The sequence below is a fragment of the Mytilus trossulus genome, chromosome 4, assembly GCF_036588685.1.
Source record: "Mytilus trossulus isolate FHL-02 chromosome 4, PNRI_Mtr1.1.1.hap1, whole genome shotgun sequence".
NCBI classification, from domain to species: domain Eukaryota; kingdom Metazoa; phylum Mollusca; class Bivalvia; order Mytilida; family Mytilidae; genus Mytilus; species Mytilus trossulus.
Genome location: NC_086376.1, coordinates 16,562,310 through 16,583,443, shown reverse-complemented (window position 1 = coordinate 16,583,443; position 21,134 = coordinate 16,562,310). Strand labels below are relative to the sequence as shown.

The following is a 21,134-nucleotide window of genomic DNA, read 5'->3' as shown; positions in this document are numbered from 1 at the left end:
TACAAAGAAGATCAAACACACAGCCTTAAATGTTGTTCAAAATGCTTGTTGGGAGATTCTTAGACACTATGTATAGAATATGGTATTAACTTAAGGCGAAATGTCGAAAATCGACGAAATACATTATTTTGTTCTTTTCCCTTTGTACAAATAAATGTTATATTTTCAGTATTGTACAAGTGCCACTGTATTGTGTTTATACTGTTTTTTGAAACCATTCTTTAAGTTATAATAAATGTGGTTTCTGATCTTTGTAGTAACACTTCTAAATCAAATAGAAACCGACAAATTATAGCAAAATTAAAAGAAAAACAAGAAGAAAACCCGTCTACAAAACACAATAGCGAAAATTGTAAGAAAGACAACGAACCCGACCCAAACATATCAAGTGCAAAGATATACTCAGATTTTGTTTTACATAATAACATTTTGAGGGCATGAATGTTTGTTTTACACATTTTCCTAACTACTAAAACTTCATTAATTCTTTAATTATCCTTGATAAGTGGCTATCAGTGTTCCAGTTTTAGACTTTATAAGAGGTAGGGACAACGTTTAAGGTAATGTAGTCTTTGTAACAGGTTCAAATCAAACGTAACTGCCGTGTTCCGGTGAATTGAAATGCAGTTACAATAGTTATCGAAGGTACCAGGATTATAATATAATACGCCAGACGCGCGTTTCGTCTACATGAGACTCATCAGTGACGCTCATATCAAAACAGTTAAAAAGCCAAACAAGTACAAAGTTGAAGAGCATTTCAATTGTGTTATTCCGGAATAAGTCGACTGATTTACATCAATGGAACATCATTAAATCAGTAAATTCACAAAAATACTGCACTCGAATGAAAATTCGAATGGCAAAATCAAATAATAATACACATCAAACGAATCGACAATGTACCTAGTATTGAAAAGTACGATCAGGTTTCTTACCATTGTAATTCAAACTGTCAATAACAAATTAAATTTGCCTTGTTGCAAATTTGCTTTCCTCAATTATAAGCTTTGTTTTTTCGGTCATTCGACTTTATTGAATCTTTTTACTCTTCCTTGTACCAGACTATACATGTAATCATTTTTCAATAATATTTATAAGATGGCTTTTGCGTCTACCAACATTGAAATTATTTCCCATAGGAGTAATGTTTATATGATAAAAAAGATAATACTTTACCGTTATTAATAAAAGTTCTTTGAATCCTTAAGTTATATTAGATCACATATATAGCGTCTAGGAATTAACCAAAAATAGATTTGATTTGTGACATGCCATAAATTGAACTAAATAGAAACAGACTGTTACGAAATTCTTATAACTTTTAAGGTACAATCATGTCTATAAAACATCTACATAAACATTGATAAAGTACATAGCTATCGATGTTGTCCATATTAAAATTTTAAAATAATTCTTTTAGTTCAACTTTGAAATGAGTTGTCGAGTACGAATAGCAAAACAAAACCACTCCAGAAGTTTGTACTTTTGTATTTAAAAAAAATACTGAACTCCGAGGAAAATCTCTAGTCAATCGGCAACATCAAAAGCTCAAACACATGAAACGAATGTTAAACAAATGGCATGTTCCTTTCTTGGTGCAGGCCTGTTCTTATGAAGAAAAGGGCGGATGAAACCTGGTTTAAAAGCTAGTTAAACCTCTCTCTTGTAAAAGGTACAAATGTCAAATTAGGTGAACAACAGTCAGCGTTGTGTTATTATCTTAATCACTACAACAACAAACAGATGTATAAACAAACATTTACTATAACAAAATAAACGGGATGTATAAGTATAGAGCCAAGTCATATGCAACGAGAGAAAAAACAGAAAAGACTCACAAGCAAAAACGAAAAACAAGAATACAGAAAGTATCAAAGAACAATAATACGATGACGGGATGTACAAGTACATACCTACGTAATATGTAACAACGTAACACAAAAGACAGTGTCTTCGCGTACCCGATCCATTGACATTAAATTAGGGAACCGGAGGCGGGTACGCATAGCCTACATAGGCAGATTTGGGTATGCGTCCCAACAAGATTGGACACAATGTTCAAGTTTGATACTGTCTGAATTGGGATTGTGATAAAGTTTTTGACATAATATAGGTTTTTGACACAAAATAAATGTGGTGAAAAATCTTTAAAATTTAAAATGGGTTGAAATGTTTGTATTAATTTTCAATTAAAGATTTCTTGCTTTTGCGCAATACTGTGATATTGAGCAATTTTGTTGCGTTTACTTTTTTGTGTTTTTTGTTAAATTTTAGAATGTAATCAGACCATTAATTTTCTTTTTTATTTAACGTCAATGTTAGAATCCAAAAAGTAATAAGCATTCTACATAATTTAATATAAACAACTTTTATCTACATGTGATGCCTAAAACAGACACTGTTAACTAGGTTACTTTTACAATCGATGATATTTCTGCTATACTTTTACCAAACATTATGCAAATACAGTGCATGTTGTCTGTATGCAGCTACACAGATATTAATCCTGTATTTATACTTTCATACAAACCATTCGACCTCTGCGCTCAATTTTTTTTTATCCTTCTTATAAAATCAACGCTTATTCAGTATATCTATAGAACGAAATGATTATAATTCATTTACAACACTGTAAAATAAAATAGAATTAATTCATATTAAAAAAACGTTGAAATTTTTTTAATTAAACTTGATAAATCCAACTTTTCAAATATCAAACTGCTTAAAAGGAAGTCCATAAGGATATTCAGTGTGACAATTCGATCAAGACAATTAAAATATCTAGACGAATTGCATGTTTTAAATGTACTAAGCTTTTAATAAGACCATGGCATGTTCGTGTAAATTGGTATTATATAAACTGCCACAAAAATATGACATGACTTGTATTTACAAGCTTAAGTGCCACAGTGACTTTAACATTTCAACTTTAAAGAGCAATCGAACAGAAGTGCATATGTATTAAAAATGGCGAACGAACAGCAGTTTGGGGAAATAATTAAGGACTTCTGGGGTCTCCAATCGAATCAAGGAATTATCAAATAATTTAAAAGATATGAGAAGAAAGATCTAAATGCAATAATTTTACTTGCAAAAATGATTGCCTTGGTTTTCTATAAAAGACTTACGCATATTTTTGCTAAAAACTACACTATTACATGCTAATGGTTGGAAGTTGAATGGTCTCAAAACGTTTGGAGTTACCCACGATTCCAATATACTTTATGTTACATGTGCAATGTCAATATTTTTTTAACCCATAATGAGAGTCGGAATGCTGAACAACTTTGTGAAAATGTTCATCTACCATACAGAAACCATCCGGGTTTTGGGGGGTTTTTTTTCTAATTTTAGAATTTATTAAAAAGAATGAAAAAAACGAAGGTTTCCATTAAGTAAGGCGTACAATTGAGACTGAAAATGGGGAATGTGTCAAAGTGACAACAACCCAACCACTGAGTAGAAATCAGCCGAGGTACACAAATGGATCATAAGCATGTATGCACAAGACAGGCTCCTGGTTAAAAACATCTATGATTCAAAAAACCCCAAAACATATATACATGTAAAACAAATTAACAAGCTAAACTGCTGGATAGGTATAAGAAGATGTAGACTGATATGAGTGTCAATGAGACAACTCTATAACCAAGTCAAAATTTGTAAAAGTAGTCCATCAAGTCCAAATATTAGACCAGTTTTTTTTTCAACTCAATTTTGACATTTCTTTTAAAGCTGATTATGCGGTATGGGCTTTGCTCATTGTTGAAGGCTGTACAGTGAACTATAGTTGTTTATTTCTGTGTCATTTTGGTCTCTTGTGGAGAGTTGTTTCATTGGCAATCAAACCACATCTTCTTTTTTATACTTTTACATTGTCAACAGTGAATCATTTATTCTTTGAAATAGGCGTGCAATACAATTTCTTGTTTTATTCTATAAGCAAATTATTGGAATTCGATTCTAACATTTTGTACAATATCCAGAAACCCTTCATATGAAACTTTGAACAGCTTTCTATGAATATGCTTTATTGTAACACACTTGTGTTATTGATAACCTGCATTTAATAATGCCCTCAGTGGTTAAAACAAATCATCATTTGAGGGCTAATATTGATAATAATGCCCCCAATGGGATAAAACAAATCATCATTTGAGGGCTAATATTGATAACAAAGTCCCCAATGGGTTAACACAAATCATCATTTGAGGGCTAATATTGATAATAATGCCCCCAATGGGTTAAAACAAATCATCATTTGGGGGCTAATATTGATAATAATGCCCCCAATGGGTTAAAACAAATCATCATTTGAGGGTTAATATTGAAATAAGAGTTGCCTGACAATCTCCCCACAATATAATTACATATTTGTAAATCTAGTCTTGCTGGTCATTTGAAATCTCCACCAACACTTTTACCAAACATGTGTACAAAAATCATCATTAAAGGGATAAAGTGTTGACCAACATGTTCTGCCATGCTTATTTGTACACCTTGTCCTGCTGCCCATATTTTTTTATTTTATCATAGTTTCATAGATAGTGCATTTATATTATGTACAAGTAAGTCTATGTCTAGAATAGTGTTGATATTTTCTTAATAACATATAACTGCTCAAGCCAAAACTAAAACAAAATTTTAGAACTAAGAATTATATTGAGGTTTTATTGGTAAGGTTTTATTCACAAACAACAACAGACTATATACATGGCATATCATAATTATTGACACATTGATTTATTCACAGAAAGATAAGGTTCTATACATTCATGCTATTTCACAGAATCATATTAAAAAAATAAAACCAAATCATGAACCTGCTCCACATAGTAATTTTAACAGACAATCATTTAAAATGATAAAAATTCAAAAAATTGTCATAAAAAAACATGTTACTGAAACGTTAACTGTAACTGAACATACTGAAGGTATAAAAAACAACAAATTGGTAAAAATAATGTCTTGAAACTGTTACATTGATGGTTGGCTATAAGCGATTTTATATATATATTTATGGGTCTTCTATCATAACTGAGAAGTCATAGTATCTAGATATCAAAAGTAATTCCACATCATTTATCATGTTTAACCAACAAAACTTATGACAAGATCATATTTTTTTTTCATTTCATTTACATTACACAACTTATTTCAAGGATATAAAAACAAATTATTAACATGATCAGACTGAGATTTCATCACAAAAACTTATATGAAAATACAGTAAACATGAAATTAGTAAAATGTCTATTCAACTGCATTACTACTGTGCAATTTTGAATATGCATGAGAATAAGAAATTGGCACATGATTTTAAAATGATAAAAGTTGATAAATGTTTTTACTATGATTTGTACTACAAAACAGTGAATCTGAAACTGACAATTCATACACATAGAAAATTAACATTTATACTCTGAATTTATACACATAATTTACAACTTAATCACATCGCATATTGTCAAATGACTATGATAAATCATAATATTGTTTTATCTGTTTATCCCCTTTCTAATACCAGAGATTTCCAAGACCCAATTTGAGATAAAAAGTAAGATTTAAAAGTACATTAACAACATATTTCCTTTTGTATGTAATGTTGATTTAACCTAATAGAAATTTGAATGAAACATGAATTTTGAAGCTTAAAGTTGGTTTTTTAATTCAAATATGATTCAATTTTAATTTAGAAATACATGTATCTAAAGATTGAAGTTTCAGTTTGGTATTTTTTGTTACATCGCACATTATTGCAAATCTTTAAAATATGGGTTTTTTTTCAATTTTATACAGATATGTATATCTGACCCCAAAAAAATTGATAGTATTTATTTTACTATGTTCTAATATTGTAACAACTGATATACTAAAATAAACATTAATAAATGATGCACTTTTTTGTCGTACATTCTATTCTATTTAAAGATACAACTGGAGTACACTCAGACCATCAGGAAGGGTAGGCTGTTCCTGCAGTGTAACTTATCTGGTTGCTCATGGCAAGTTAATATTTTGTTTTGGTGACAGTCACTAATATCACTCTCTTACATTACATCGTCTGATCTCATAAAATGCAGAAATTTAATTATTTACACTACAATAATCATTGTCTGACAACAGCTTGTTCAAATTCTTCCATATTTTCACTTCCTTTAAATTGATTTTAGAACCATTTAATTTGTTAACTCCTTTTCCCCTGTCTTGTTCTTCTAACAGTGTTTCCTGACATTTTATGCTTTGGAGTACTTGATACTGATATACTTGTATCAGAAACACTTGTTTTAGATAGCTTTCTTCTTGTAGCTCTTCTCTTCCCAGCTGCTTCCAGTGTGCTCTTTTCAAGATCTGTATTTTTAGCCTTTGCTGCAGATTTCTTTTTGCTTTTCTTTAAGCTTTCTTCTTCCGTCACAATTTTACGTGTAATAGGTCCAGTTGCAGTTTTTCTTGTTCTTTTTGATTTTTCAGTAGTTTCTGCTTCAATGTCATGTTCTATTTTTTCTACTTTCAGTTTCTGAAAAAAATTGCTGATAAATTTAATATTGCTATCAATATTAACATAAATCTTTTGTGGTCTTTAATCTACCAAATAACATCAAAGTCTGTGATACAAAACTTTGTAGCATCTCAAATAGCAAGAAGATAATAGGTGAAAGTACAGTCTTCAACCACAGGCACTCGTCTCAGAAAAAAAATCCTGTATACCTTTATATAACACAAGGTACTTAACTGGCGATTTAGAAAAATGTCAGGCGGTGACGAAATTTCGTTTTATGCCGATTTCTCAACCCCACTAAAACTTGTTATTTCATAAATCTAAATTGATTTATCTTCACAATGGTGTATAACACGTCTACTTTTGTTGTTGGAATCATCCGTAGCAATCCTAAACAAGGATGTCAATGGTAATTATTTTGTCTACAGATATTGGATTGGCAATAAATGCCTCACATCTTTTATCATGTTTATATATCTCAGTTTCCGATAGGTCAACTTTTTGGGAAAGTCTAAATGAGTCTATGAGTTATCTGATCTTGTTTCATTTCATACGTAAAGTTAAGAGATTCTGAATGATATTGATGTCATGGGAAAATTTGTAACTTATTAAACATACCTCAAATAACACATGTTGGATTTTTTTCATGGTATCTTATACAATTATATACTGCAGCTGTCCTATTTGAGCAGTCAAATTGCATTGACTGTATATTTATATGTGATATACAGTCACTGACCATATATCACCTTGTTTATGACGTTGACATTTCCGTAGAGTTTTATTTAAGACAAATGTAAGACGTCAATACAACATACAGGTTCGCAGAAATTTCACGTCGTTCGCTCCAAATTTAAAAAAATTATGTTTTACCCTAAATACTTCATTTAAAACACTTATATGAGTTGCAGTATATAAAGAATAACCATACAATGTCTAGAAATATCAATGTTATTTGTACAAGGCTTAGAAACAGGTAGAAAGCCAGGCTGTGTGGATATTTACTAACTGGATGATAACTTCTATTCATACGAAAACTAACAGTTTTTTCTGAAACAATTTTTATAATTAATCATTTACTGTGAGACATTTATTGCCAATTTTGTGTAGGTTGACGGATTTAATTACGGTTGACATACTTGGGTAGGATTGCTACAGATGATTCCGACAACAAAAGTAGGCGTGTTATACACCATTGTAAAATTTAATCAATTTAAATTTACGAAATAACAAGTTTTAGTGGGGTTGACAGCCAAAAAATCTGCATATAAAGGAATTTCGTCACTGCTTGACATTTTACGAAATCGCCAGTAAAGTACCTTGTGTTATATAAAGGTATACAGAAGTATTTTTTTTCTGAGACGAGTACCTGTGTATTTAACATTAACATGGAGCACTGGCTCACAACTTAAAGCAAGCTATAAAGGGTTCAAGAATTACTAGTGTAAAACAATTCAAACATTGAAACTGTAATTACAATGCAGTGTTCTCCCCAGAAATTTTTGAAGGCGCAAAATTCAAGGGCGCGTAACTCTTTTTTTGGGTGAACTATTGTGACACGAAAGCCATCAGTCATGAATCATGGCATGCAATATGAATTATAAAGCTTTGTGACATGTGTTTAATAATGCATAGTATTTATAAATTAAAAGAATATATACATGTATGAAATGAATTGATTTCAGTCAATAAAAAAAGTAAATAAAGTTCAAGAAAAGATCCTCCTGTTCTTTTGGGTCTTCCAGTGCTGAACAGCATCAGAAATATCTATCTCTGTACTCTCTTCTCCTTCTAGTGATATGGTAACAAGACAGTTGGTTATCTTATTTGATAGCCTGTTCCTCAACTCTGTCTTGATCCTCTTTAGGGTTGAAAATCCCCTTTCACAATCTAAAACATAAATAAATTAATGCCTGAATTTTTATATTTCAACTTGCAACTGAAATAAATAGTATGATAAATGAAAAGATAATGCATATTCATGTTATGATGTAAAAGATTTTATTTAGGATATATGTATTTACCTGCAGTAGATGTAGGCAATAATAAGCCAACAGCTGATAGGCTGGACGACAGAGGAAAACCTGCTGATAACTTGCCAGCCAATTGCTGCATGATCAAACTTGCAGATAGAGACTTGAGGCTGTCATCAGTATTAATTGTATTTTTTAGTAGCCTCCACTCCTGGCTTAATGGCACCAGATCCAATTTAAAGTGGTCAGAAAGGATCTGAAAAAGATATATATATATTCATTTTGAAAAAATAAAATATATAAATGGAATAAAATAATAAAGAGCCAAAAAAACTTTTAGTTGTTATACTTTGTTATATTACAAAAAGGAACTACATGTATAAAGCTATTTACCCCTATTTGCTCCCTGCCATAACCATCAGCTTCTTCTGGATCTTCTGGAACACTGATGGGGTCAAACACAGAAAAGCTTTCCAACAAAGGTAAATCTGGAAACCTCTTCTCTAAATTCTCCACCACATGGTCAATGTATGGAAAGTAGACCTAAAATGTATTTTGGAAATGTTTACATTGTGAAGAATTTTATAGAACATACATATTCAATTTACAAATCCAAATTATTGTAATGTCATATACATGTACTTATGAATTACCTGTCTTTCAAATTTATCAAATTCCTCCTCTGTTGGACTCTTGACTTTGAAGTTTTCTTTAATCAAATCATCTATCACTTTCCTCACTGAAGCATAATTTTCCCCATGCCTTTCTTTAAATGATTGGATGGTCTTTATAGTTCCAGTCACAAGAGGTCTTACTACTGTGTAGTCTGCATCTTTTCTCTGTAAAACAAATCTTGTATTTAATTAAATTAAATTAAATTTAGATTATTTACCTATTTGAATCTTGACAGTGCAGATATTATAACAATTAACTGAATTATGAATTAGGTATTTGTAAAATAATGTTACCTGCAAGGCTTTTGACAGTTGTGATAGTGGTGGCAGCAAATCACACATCATGTACAAGGTTGCAATGAAGTCAAACTTCTGTACAAATGTGGCCAAGCCTAGTGCCTGGGCATCTCCTCTCTCCTTGGCTTCTCTCTCCAAACTTGTAATGATTGAAGGAAAGCATCTCCTTATAGATTGGACAGCTTTGTCATGGGAAAGCCACCTTACATCTTTTGCCTCTGTAATTTTGATAACTGGCTCCTGGAGAATTTCCTAAAATAATGAGCATACAATAAATATCAATACTTGCATTTCCAATTAATGATTTTTAAGTGTTTTAACTAACAACCACACAAACATTAATATAATATTTTAGTCATATTAAGATGTTCTTACCTGAATGTGATGAAGTGCTGCCATTCTGACTGCACTGTACTGGTAGAACCTGTACAGCTGTTCCACAATAGCCTTAAACTTCTTCAGGTAAGGGACAGCAGCAGCAGCTTGTGAGCTTGCTAAAGCCAACCTATGGGCAACACAGTGGTTTGCAATCAAGGTTGGAACAGACTCCTTCAGCAATGCTGCAACACCTCCTTTTCTACCAAGCATGACAAATGCCCCATCACTTCCTAATGCACACATCTTCTCCAATGGCACGTCAATCTCCTCCAGAGTTTGGACTATGGCACTTTTGATAGTTGCTGCTTTCCCATCAAAAAGTTCAATCATTTTTAGAAAATGAGTTGAACTTTTGCCATTTTTAAGAAATCTGTAACAAAAAAACAAATATGAAGTATTTCAATAAAAGAAGTGGCTGAAAAAGTTAGTCATGTAAGTAGTTTAGGAATTAAAATAAAACTAGAGGCTCTAAAGAGCCTGTGTCGCTCACCTTGGTCTATGTGCATATTAAACAAAGGACACAAATGGATTCATGATAAAATTGTATTTTGGTGATGGTGATGTGTTTGAAGTTCTTACTTTACTGAACGATTTTGCTTCTTACAATTATATCTATCATGAACTTTGCCCATTAGTAACAGAGAACTATATTTGGTAAAAATTTACATAAATTTACCAAATTAATGAAAATTGTTAAAAATTGACTATAAAGGGCAATAACTCCTTAAGGGGTCAATTGACCATTTAGGTCATGTTGACTTATTTGTAGATCTTATTTTGCTGAACATTATTGCTGTTTACAGTTTATCGCTATCTATAATAGTATTCAAGATAACCAAAAACGGCAAAATTTCTTTAAAAATTACCAATTGGAGGGCAGCAACCCAACAACCAGTTGTCCAATTCATCTGAAAAATTCAGGGCAGATAGATATTGACTTGATTAACAATTTAACTTCTTGTCAGATTTGCTCTAGATGCTTTGGTTTCATAGTTATAAGCAAAAAACTGCATTTTACCCCTATGTTCTATTTTTAGCCGTGGCGGCCATCTTGGTTGAATGGCCAGGTCATCGGACACATTTTTCAAACTAGATACCCCAAAGATGATTGTGGCTAGTAGTTTCAGTGGAGATTTTGTAAAAGATTACTTAGATTTATGAAAAATGGTTAAAGATTGACTATAAAGGACAATTATTCATTAAGGGGTCAACTGACCATTTCGGTCATGTTGACTTATTTGTAGATCTTACTTTGCTGAACATTATTGCTGTTTACAATTTATCTCTATCTATAATAATATTCAAGATAATAACCAAAAACAGCAAAATTTCCTCAAAATTACCAATTCAGGGGCAGCAACCCAACAACCGATTGACCGATTCATCTGAAAATTTCAGGGCAGATAGTTCTTGACCTGATAAACATTTTTATCCCATGTCAGATTTCCTCAAAATGCTTTGGTTTTTGAGTTATAAGCCAAAAACTGCATTTTACCCCTATGTTCTATTTTTAGCGGTGGCGGCCATCTTGGTTGGTTGACCAGGTCACGCCACACATTTTTTAAACTAGATACCCCAAAGATGATTGTGACCAAGTTTGGATTAATTTGGCCAAGTAGTTTCAGAGGAGAAGATTTTTGTAAAAGATTACTTTAATTTACGAAAAATGGTTAAAAATTGACTATAAAGGGCAATAACTCCTAAACGGGTCAACTGACCATTTTGGTCATGTTGACTTATTTGTAGATCTTACTTTGCTTAACATTATTGCTGTTTACAGTTTATCTCTATCTATAATAATATTCAAGATAATAACCAAAAACAGCAAAATTTCCTCAAAATTACCAATTCAGGGGCAGCAACCCAACAACCGATTGACCGATTCATCTGAAAATTTTAGGGCAGATAGATCTTGACCTGATAAACATTTTTATCCCATGTCAGATTTCCTCAAAATGCTTTGGTTTTTGAGTTATAAGCCAAAAACTGCATTTTACCCCTTTGTTCTATTTTTAGCCGTGGCGGCCATCTTGGTTGGTTGACCAGGTCACGCCACACATTTTTTAAACTAGATACCCCAAAGATGATTGTGGCCAAGTTTGGATTAATTTGGCCAAGTAGTTTCAGAGGAGAAGATTTTTGTAAAAGATTACTTTAATTAACGAAAAATGGTTAAAAATTGACTATAAAGGGCAATAACTCCTAAACGGGTCAACTGACCATTTTGGTCATGTTGACTTATTTGTAGATCTTACTTTGCTGAACATTATTGCTGTTTACAGTTTATCTCTAACTATAATAATATTCAAGATAATAACCAAAAACAGCAAAATTTCTTCAAAATTACCAATTCAGGGGCAGCAACCCAACAACCGATTGACCGATTCATCTGAAAATTTCAGGGCAGATAGATCTTGACCTGATAAACATTTTTACCCCATGTCAGATTTGCTCTAAATGCTTTGGTTTTTGAGTTATAAGCCAAAAACTGCATTTTACCCCTATGTTCTATTTTTAGCCGTGGCGGCCATCTTGGTTGGTTGACCGGGTCACGCCACACATTTTTTAAACTAGATACCCCAATGATGATTGTGGCCAAGTTTGGTTTGATTTGGCCCAGTAGTTTCAGAGGAGAAGATTTTTGTAAAAGTTAACGACGACGGACGACGACGACGACGGACGACGGACGACGGACGCCAAGTGATGAGAAAAGCTCACTTGGCCCTTCGGGCCAGGTGAGCTAAAAATCATAAGTAACTGTCTAACTTTTAATGATTTTCTTACCTCACATAGAGAATCAATTCCTTCTTAACAGCTACATCAGTAGTTTCATCAACCATCACAGTATAGAAGGGAGAATTTTTCAGGTCACAGATAAGTGGAGTCTGTACAACATATTTAAATGACAGCAAAGCTTCCTGGATGAATCTTTCAGAGGTGTATTTTGCATTCTCTCCAACCATCAAGGCATTCAGAACATCAACACCAAGGTCTTTGCCTGTCAAAAGATTTTTTTATAATTTAGATGTTTAGGCCTAGCACAGCACAATAATTCATTCAAAATATTTTTCTTGAAATAATATTGTATTTGAACTGAGCATTATTATAAGTACTGAAAATCAAACTTACAAAGGTTCATCAAAGGAACATAGTTGGTTGTGTGTGGAAGTTCCCTTTTGCACAGCCAATACAAGCACTTCATTGCTGATTCCATTGCCATCTCATTTAATGTAACTTCCTTCTCAACTGCTGTTGCAAGACTGGTGTTAGCTAGAACTCTTGCCCCTTCAAAAGCAACAGCCTCTTTATGTGTCTCACTGCGCCCATGTCTAAGAATGCTTTCACGTACCATCCATGAGCAAGGCAAGTCAACCCATGCAGCTTCCCCTGGTACACACTTTTTGGGTCTCCTTTGATGTTTTGTACACAAGTTACATTTCATCCCTTTTAAAAAAGAATTAATAAAATTTTGATTCCGGTTGTTTAATTTCATTATTATACACAGAGACGTATATGTCTCTGTAATATACATGATCAAGTTAAATGTATTTAAAAAATTTAAAATATAGTTTATAATTATACTGAGACTCATTAAAATACTGACACGAACGAGATTCATCCTCAACTATTTTTTTTTATATTGATGAACGATTTCTGCAAATGAGTTAACAATAATCTTTTATGAAATAAAATTTATAAAATATTCCTTACCCCCTTCAACATTCCTAAGCCACGAGAATTCAGTCAGCCACTTGTCATTGAAGCCAGAAATACGGTGCTTGTTGTTATCTATTGCTGAAACTTTAGCCCGCTTTGGATTAGGAGAAGCAATAGCCTCTGCTATATATACTACTGACGATGTAGACGGAGGTGTATTCTCCTTTTCATTAGAAGTAACTGGTCTGAAAAAACTTCTTATTCCATCATCTGCCTTTCTCTTAAACCCTTTCTTATTAGTAGATATCATGTTCATTTAAAATCAAAATTGACTATGGTTAAGTTTTTTTGGAATACAACTTTTTAAAAGAAAAATATTTTAATGAACAGCTGACCAGTTTCCGTAGTTTGACATTACGCTTCCGTGTGTATTATTGTCAAAACCTATCTTTGGCATGTAGATATAAACGAAACTTGACAAATTTGTCAAAGTTAAAACCATTGACATTATTTACTAGTGACATTATACAGAAGCTGGGCGATTCCGTACTCGTGTTGATTGTCACATATATCCCGACGTACATATTTACGATCGATGTTCTATAAAAAAATTATTTATGAAATATTCATCAATTTCAGACGAAGTAACCTTGAAAGCAACATTTTTTTCAATTTCTATTAAATAAATCACTTCTCGTTATCTTTTATCAAAGTTTATTTTATTTTTTCCACGTAAAAATACTCCATTCATAATTTTCATCGTAAATATATTTAGAAATGTGTATTCAAATTTATCACGTGTATTCAACACGTTCATTGGTCATGTTTAAATAGATTCTTCTTCTCGACCAATGAAAAAATTCGTTATATACGTGTTCAAGTGATCACAAAGACCATGCGTAAATACAATGCATTTGCGATCTATTTCTTCGTTTTTTACACTGAAGTTTTTAGAAACTTTAATATTCCTTTCAAAATATCTATCTTCTTGATGAACATTAACGCTATAATCTGATAACATGGTCTGATAAGGGTGTCTCAGGTAAAACTAATTATCATTTATTGCGCAACACTGACCGACCGCTCAGCGGTGATCAGCAACTTTACAATTTTAACCAACATTTACATAGAAAATGTGAAAATTAACACGCTGCGGGATCAGATACTAAGGGACAGCGGCCAATTAAGGCGCTGCGGGAATTACGAAAATAGTTTGAAGGCGCTGCGAGGCCGCAGCGTCATATCGGCCTGGGGAGAACACTGCAATGATAACCATTGATTTGAAACCAAATCATGAGGACATCTTAATTTGAATTATATAAATTGATGTTTCTATTTTACCTTTAATACAGTCTTCTCCACTTCTTCAGATACTTTCTTTTTTCTCTTAATCTTTCTTACTTTCTCAACTGAAATGTTAAAAAAGTATTAATTTTGTGTTTATTTGTAGAACTTTGTATCCTTATTTACACCATAGTTTCACCAATTGATGTTTTATTCATATATAATCATAGTAAAATGGTTTTAAACTGATCACTAAATGACCAAGTAATCTGTAATAAATTGTATCTATGCTTTATGCACATATCTAATAATTAAATTACTAGGTTTTATTTTATTTTCTCCAATTATTCAAACATGTCAAAAGAACTTGGCAATAGTCAATGATTGCTGCACATTTTATAAGCAATGAATACCTGTCTATAAGATTACTGTTTGTTAGTAAATTACGTACATGTATATATGAATTTAGTCTATAAAAAAGGTTGTAAATAAACTCATCATAGATACTAGACTAAATTTTATATATCCACCAGACTGCGTTTCGTCTACAAAACACTCATCAGTGACTCTCGAATCCAAAATACTTGAAAAAAGCCAAATAAAGTACGAAGTTGAAGAGCATTGAGATACAAAATTCTCAAAAATGTTGTCAAATACAGCTAAGGTAATCTATGCCTGAACTTTCTGCTCCTATTGTCTGCGTAATAAGCACAATTTTTGGTACTTCGTGCAATTTCAGTACTGTAACATTACAAACTTAAGATACAATGAACTTTGTCCAAGTGTTATAATGAAGGTCTGGCGAGAAATTTGTAAACTCTACCAATCAGTTCCGAATTAATCAATTTAAACAAATAAACATACTGTTAGGTTTCAATTTCATTAAAATCTGCAAAAATTCGAGACAAATTAAAACCATATGTTTCTGTGTCAATAGACCATCTAGACATTTTTAACACAAACAACATTTATTCAGTAGGTCATCAACATGTATTTAGCAGGTGACCCTTACCTGATGGTTTTAATGGCCCTGGATTACCGTCATACCACATTGTTCTTTTATTATGGTCAGCCATGTTTTTCATGCCAGGTTTGTAGTAACACTGAAGCCATTCTGTAAACTTGGAGTAATCAGGATCTCTATTTTCTGGATCATAACCTGTACCTCCTGTAATATAAGATCAAATTGAGAATGAAATTAGGCCTCTACAATAATAATAACAAAGGTGGCAGAACATAAACAAACCAACTCGCCCGCAAAATTGAAATTTTTCTCTTAGTTCTTACTTATTGTACTCAATAGTCTACACCCCGTCTGGCAGGTCCAAATTTGGAGAATAAAACCATGGACTATAAAAGCCCTTCTATGGTTAACTCCAAAAGATATACAATGTAAATGAACTAAAATTAAAAATCCTACAGGACTAATAAAGGCCACAGTTGTAAAATCATACCAATCAGGTTTTAATTTTCTCTTGACAGAAGACTTCCTGCAACTAGGTTACACCAAATTCAAATTTGTATTGGTTGGAAAATTTCAAACAAATACTGCTTTGTGACAACTTAAAATGTAAATGGGGAATTATTAAAAACTGTTTTATTGAAAAGCATGCCAATAAACACAGAAAATGTACATATCACTAATTTATGTTGAGTTGACTCACAAAACCCAAGTTGGAATAATGAAACACTTATTTATTCTCTATTTATATCTATTGCTGACTTTCTATTCCTTAATTTAGTGTCAATCATTGTCTATTCCCTTATCCAGACTTAACAGATCTTATCAGTACTTGGAAAAAGAATAAATAGAGTTGTCTTTCTTGGAATATTTTTTTTCTCTTTGTTTTCCATGTTGTTTCATAAACACATGTACAAATATATGTAAAGTGTATATCTATGTAGTTTGTAGTTCCTTCATTGGACACTAAATGAATGCAGATGTTAGCTGCAAATATGCATTGTGTCTGATGACAATTAACGGCAATTATAATATATTGAACATACATGTAGTAAATTGAGATATTATTGTCATATGATTGCAAGTCCATGAGTTTCTTTGTGATTGGCTGCCAGCAAACATGTGTACATGTCGATATACTTATCGAGCATGATGGTTCTCAAATGGTTTAGAATAACATAATACACTGAAGTTGAATTCTAATGCTAGTATGTTCTCTAATGTCTGTCAGGAGTCTCTGGCCTTTGTTAGTCTTGTATGATTTTTAATTTTAGTTTCTTATATATCATGTATATATTTCAGAGTTTACATACAAATGTAGTATGACATACATTGTGTATATTATAAATTATCACTGCAATAGAATACATTTTTAAGGCGCCAGCTGATGCATGCCTCTGGGTGGGGAATTTTCTCACTGCATTGAAGACCCTTTGATTGTTTCAGCAGTTATCTGCTCTTTGATTGGGTTTTGTCTCTTAAACAAATTCTCCATTTCCAATCTCAATTTTATCACTAGAAATACATAGTACTAGATTACGAACCTAAGTTAATAACTTCATTAGGCAACAAATGACAAAGCTGTAGTATATCTGGTTTCTCGGACTTTATTTTCACTTCATTTGTTTCGGTGAGTAGTGGTTCTAATACAGATCTTGCATCTTGAAATGGTAGAATTCCTCCCCTGTGAAAACAACTTGAGGTGTTACTGTTGTAATACACAAATATTGCAAAGTCCACTGTCGCCTTATACATGTATTTATAAGATCACAGTATTTTTTAATCACTGGAGGGGAAATGCTGCCTTCTTTATTTCTACATGTAAAAAAAATTTTGATTACAAATGCTTATCTGCTTTTTTCAGGTGATTGTACTTGCAAGTCTTCAGATTACACAAAAGAAATTGCATGCCCACTCCTCTGGGTGGGCAGAGTGGACAAGGTAGAAATATTGTCCACCCAGTGCCCACTCCCATGGTAAGCCCTTGGACAAAGTAAAATCCAACCGAACTGTAGTGTATATATACTCAGAAGAGAGAGTGTTCAGCAATGCAATGAAATAAATTTTAAATTACAAACATTTTGTGTGTCGAAAAACTACAAATTGAGCCATTGGAATGTCTGTAATTTGGGAATTCTGAACAGTAGGTGGCTCCGCTTAACATCAATGGTCCATCTTAAACTGATTGAATCCAAAAATTAGGGTAAACATAATTATGCAAAAAGTTATAAATCAATAGACCAGTGTTCACCCCAGAAATTTTGGATAGCATCACATTTTGCGTTAAAAAGATAACTGTATTATAGACCATGAATCAGACAATTTCCATGTACAGCTGTACATGTAAATGTGAAGTTTCAATGCTTATTCAACAGCATACCAAATTTCATGGACCTTCATTGTACCAATAGTCATGGCAGTGGTTCCCTTAAAATTGATCTAATAAAAAACTAGTACATTGTTGATACAGTGCCACGAAAAGCATGCAAAAGTGTGATTTTTCTACTTCTTTGAGACAAAAATGAAATCAATATCAATTTACCTGTAACATATTTCAGCTCTGAGATAGTTTCCAATACCATTAAAATACTTCTGATTCAAAAGCACTTCACAAATAGGTTTTCTGAACACAGAGAGCTCAACATTCTTTAATATATTTTCTCTGAAAAGAAAATAACAAAATTCATTAATAAACTTAAAGTATTATTATTATAAATTTGCAATCTCTGATAAAAATAAACTACAAAAATTCTTATCATCATTCAAACATTTGTATTTGTTATTCACACGGAGTGAAATACATTTTGTTAATGTTCGGTCAATGTCATCTATCACAAAATAACCAACGTCAAGATCAACGACCAATCATAATATCATTGTATTCCCTAATATGCAAATCATATAAGAATCATACATGTACATGTACACATTGTATGACAATAAATGCAACATCATGAACATAGGTACAGATTGTAAACATATATATCATTTATATTAACAACTAGGGTAAATTTATCAATCTTTTTTATAAACTTATTCTAATGGTAAAGTACCCCTTAAAATAAAGTGATCATTTGGGTAATGCTGGTATCAAATGAAAGATTAAGGGCATGAATTCAATACAGAACTTTGGTTCAAAGTTTCTATTGAATAATAAAAAAAAAATTGCAGGGAAGCCGCAGAACTATACAGAATGTATTTGCCCTGTTGGTCAGATCAAAAGAAACTGTTTAACCAAATTAAAGGTATGCTGATTTTGTTTAACACATGTTGGAACAAGGCATACATATATCATGTATATTATATATATGTAGCTAAGTCACCATATATTTGATCTAAAGACAAATAGTTACACATAACTGTTTATTGAACAATTTGTCATGTCCAAAAATGACAAGTCCCTGGATTAGTGTATAGAGAACTCAAAATAGAGGGACCTATTACATACATGCTATAGTTGCTGAGAATTCACATTAATTAATTGGTCATTGGTGGACAAACAAAATGTTCCCTTTACCACGTTTACCTCTATTACACATGTTACTTGAACATACAGGTCTTTTGAATTACCTAAATGGGATGTAATCTGTAAGTACACAAGGTCCTCTTTCCACAGACCAGTTTCCATTAGGCTGCCACTTCCCAAAACGCCTGTAGTCTACAAAACTCAACACCATTCGAATGCTTTTGTTATTTTCAGTTTTTGTGTAAAAATTTAGATGAGCATGTTTTTGAAGTTCATTTGCTTCATAAAAATCAAATTTACCAGACATGCCAAATTGGAAAACAATGTCAAGTGTTTTGTTTTGCTTTTTAGAACATTTCTTATTTTCTTTTTTATCATTTGTGATCGATTGTAATGTTAATTTCAGTTCTTTCCCTCTTGTCACAGCAGATATTGTGTATGTTTCTTCATTCCAATCAATATCTGGCTGTCGACTAACTGCTGATTTAAATATTTGCCCTGAAAAGAGATTGTTTCTACAAGTTTGGTTGATAAACTGTGCAGACATATACAATTCGGGTCCTTCTGGCATCTTTGCAGATTCTCAGCTTTCAAGTTTCTGACACACGTGTTTTTCAATGATTACGAAACATCGCTTTGTTTACAAATATTAGAGCATTGTGGGAGATTTTCCCCGCCAAATTTTATGTAAAATCAAGTCAATATCGGAAAACTTCTTCAGATCCGGAAATAAGTACGTATGTTCCATTTTCTTCCTTTTCCCGTAATTATTGTACATTATCATTTTTATCAATATCATAAATATTATAAACTAAATAACTAACTCATTTTATTTTTTTCAGCATAAAATCCAGTTCAAAAGGATCATCGCTGAAATACAAGAAAACATAGATTTTTTTTTTTTTTTTTTTTTTTTTTTTTAAAGAAAATGAAAATAATGAAGAAACAATAGACAAATCACCCAATTCAATATTTTGCAATTATTCCCACTGATGAATTTCTAATCAAGATACATTTGGATATATATATACATATGTTTTGTACAAATTGTAATGTTGTACGAATTATAATTTGTACACTGATATATATTTTGTACAAGTTATCAGTGTTTTATGAACTACTTAACACAAATGGATGATGCAATCATACATAGTTTTGTTTCACATATTTCTGTTATTATTTTTACAACTACATAATGCAATCTAAATCTGAGTATTGATACAAAAACGTTATATTAAGACCACACAAAGACTTTTTAGGAATGTGAATATGGTATCAGGAGAAACATATTTAACTGTTACATTTTAGAAGATGAATATGTACCACCTGGTGGAAGAAGGTATGTGTCAAAAAACTTATAACTTGTACAAAAACCATGTTCAAATTATTCTTGTACAAAAACCCTGTACAAATTATTCTTGTACAAAAACCCTGTTCAAATTATTCTTGTACAAAAACCCTGTTCAAATTATTCTTGTACAAAAACCCTGTACAACTTATTCTTGTACAAAAATCCTGTTCAAATTATTCTTGTACACAACATATATAAGAAATATGTTGAGAACATCAGTCTCCAAACAGTTCATTAAAAATCTAAATTCATCAAAATTATCTAAATTACAGAAACATGGTATAATATTAACAATGTCATCATTAAACTTTTTTCTCTTGTCTTGATAGAGGTTACATTCACTTATAAAATGAAACTCATCTTCAATTATGTTATCAATGCAATGTTTACATATTCTTTGATCCAAAGGCGTATTAATTTATCTTCCTTTTTCATTGTGTAAATTGTGGTTAGAAATTCTTAATTTACATAACTGTATATTATACATAAATATATTGTTTTGAGATAACCAACTTTGTATAAGTCTCCTGTTATATGTCCGTAATCTGTTACATTTTAGAAGATGAATATGTACCACCTGGTGGAAGAAGG

At 31.9% G+C, this 21,134-nt stretch overlaps 2 protein-coding genes across 2 annotated transcripts; both read right to left on the bottom strand.

Annotated features, from left to right (window-relative positions):
* Positions 1-4,665: 4,665 nt before the first annotated feature.
* LOC134714785 (endonuclease 8-like 1) lies at positions 4,666-19,870 on the bottom strand. Its single transcript, XM_063576347.1, has 6 exons — positions 19,297-19,870; positions 18,269-18,388; positions 17,271-17,410; positions 15,778-15,933; positions 14,823-14,890; positions 4,666-6,520 (listed from the first exon to the last, which is right to left on the bottom strand). Exons 1-6 carry the CDS (start codon positions 19,761-19,763, stop codon positions 6,191-6,193), a joined length of 1,281 nt encoding a protein of 426 aa, XP_063432417.1. The 5' UTR covers positions 19,764-19,870; the 3' UTR covers positions 4,666-6,190.
* Positions 8,138-13,335, bottom strand: LOC134714784 (zinc finger protein 862-like). Its single transcript, XM_063576346.1, has 8 exons — positions 12,954-13,335; positions 12,609-12,822; positions 9,822-10,194; positions 9,444-9,698; positions 9,129-9,314; positions 8,869-9,018; positions 8,527-8,731; positions 8,138-8,392 (listed from the first exon to the last, which is right to left on the bottom strand). The coding sequence occupies exons 1-8, from the start codon at positions 13,315-13,317 to the stop codon at positions 8,211-8,213; spliced, it is 1,929 nt and encodes a 642-aa protein (XP_063432416.1). The 5' UTR covers positions 13,318-13,335; the 3' UTR covers positions 8,138-8,210.
* Positions 19,871-21,134: the final 1,264 nt, after the last annotated feature.

Coding starts and splice junctions, on each gene's coding strand:
- LOC134714784 (XM_063576346.1), bottom strand. CDS start 13,317: ATGAAATTAAACAACCGGAATCAAAATTTTATTAATTCTTTTTTAAAA. Junction 12,823..12,953: donor TGTTCCTTTGATGAACCTTT/GTAAGTTTGATT, acceptor ATCTTTTGACAG/GCAAAGACCTTGGTGTTGAT. Junction 10,195..12,608: donor GAATTGATTCTCTATGTGAG/GTAAGAAAATCA, acceptor TTTTTGTTACAG/ATTTCTTAAAAATGGCAAAA.
- LOC134714785 (XM_063576347.1), bottom strand. CDS start 19,763: ATGCCAGAAGGACCCGAATTGTATATGTCTGCACAGTTTATCAACCAA. Junction 17,411..18,268: donor AGAGCTGAAATATGTTACAG/GTAAATTGATAT, acceptor TTGTTTTCACAG/GGGAGGAATTCTACCATTTC. Junction 14,891..15,777: donor AGGGCCATTAAAACCATCAG/GTAAGGGTCACC, acceptor TTAACATTTCAG/TTGAGAAAGTAAGAAAGATT.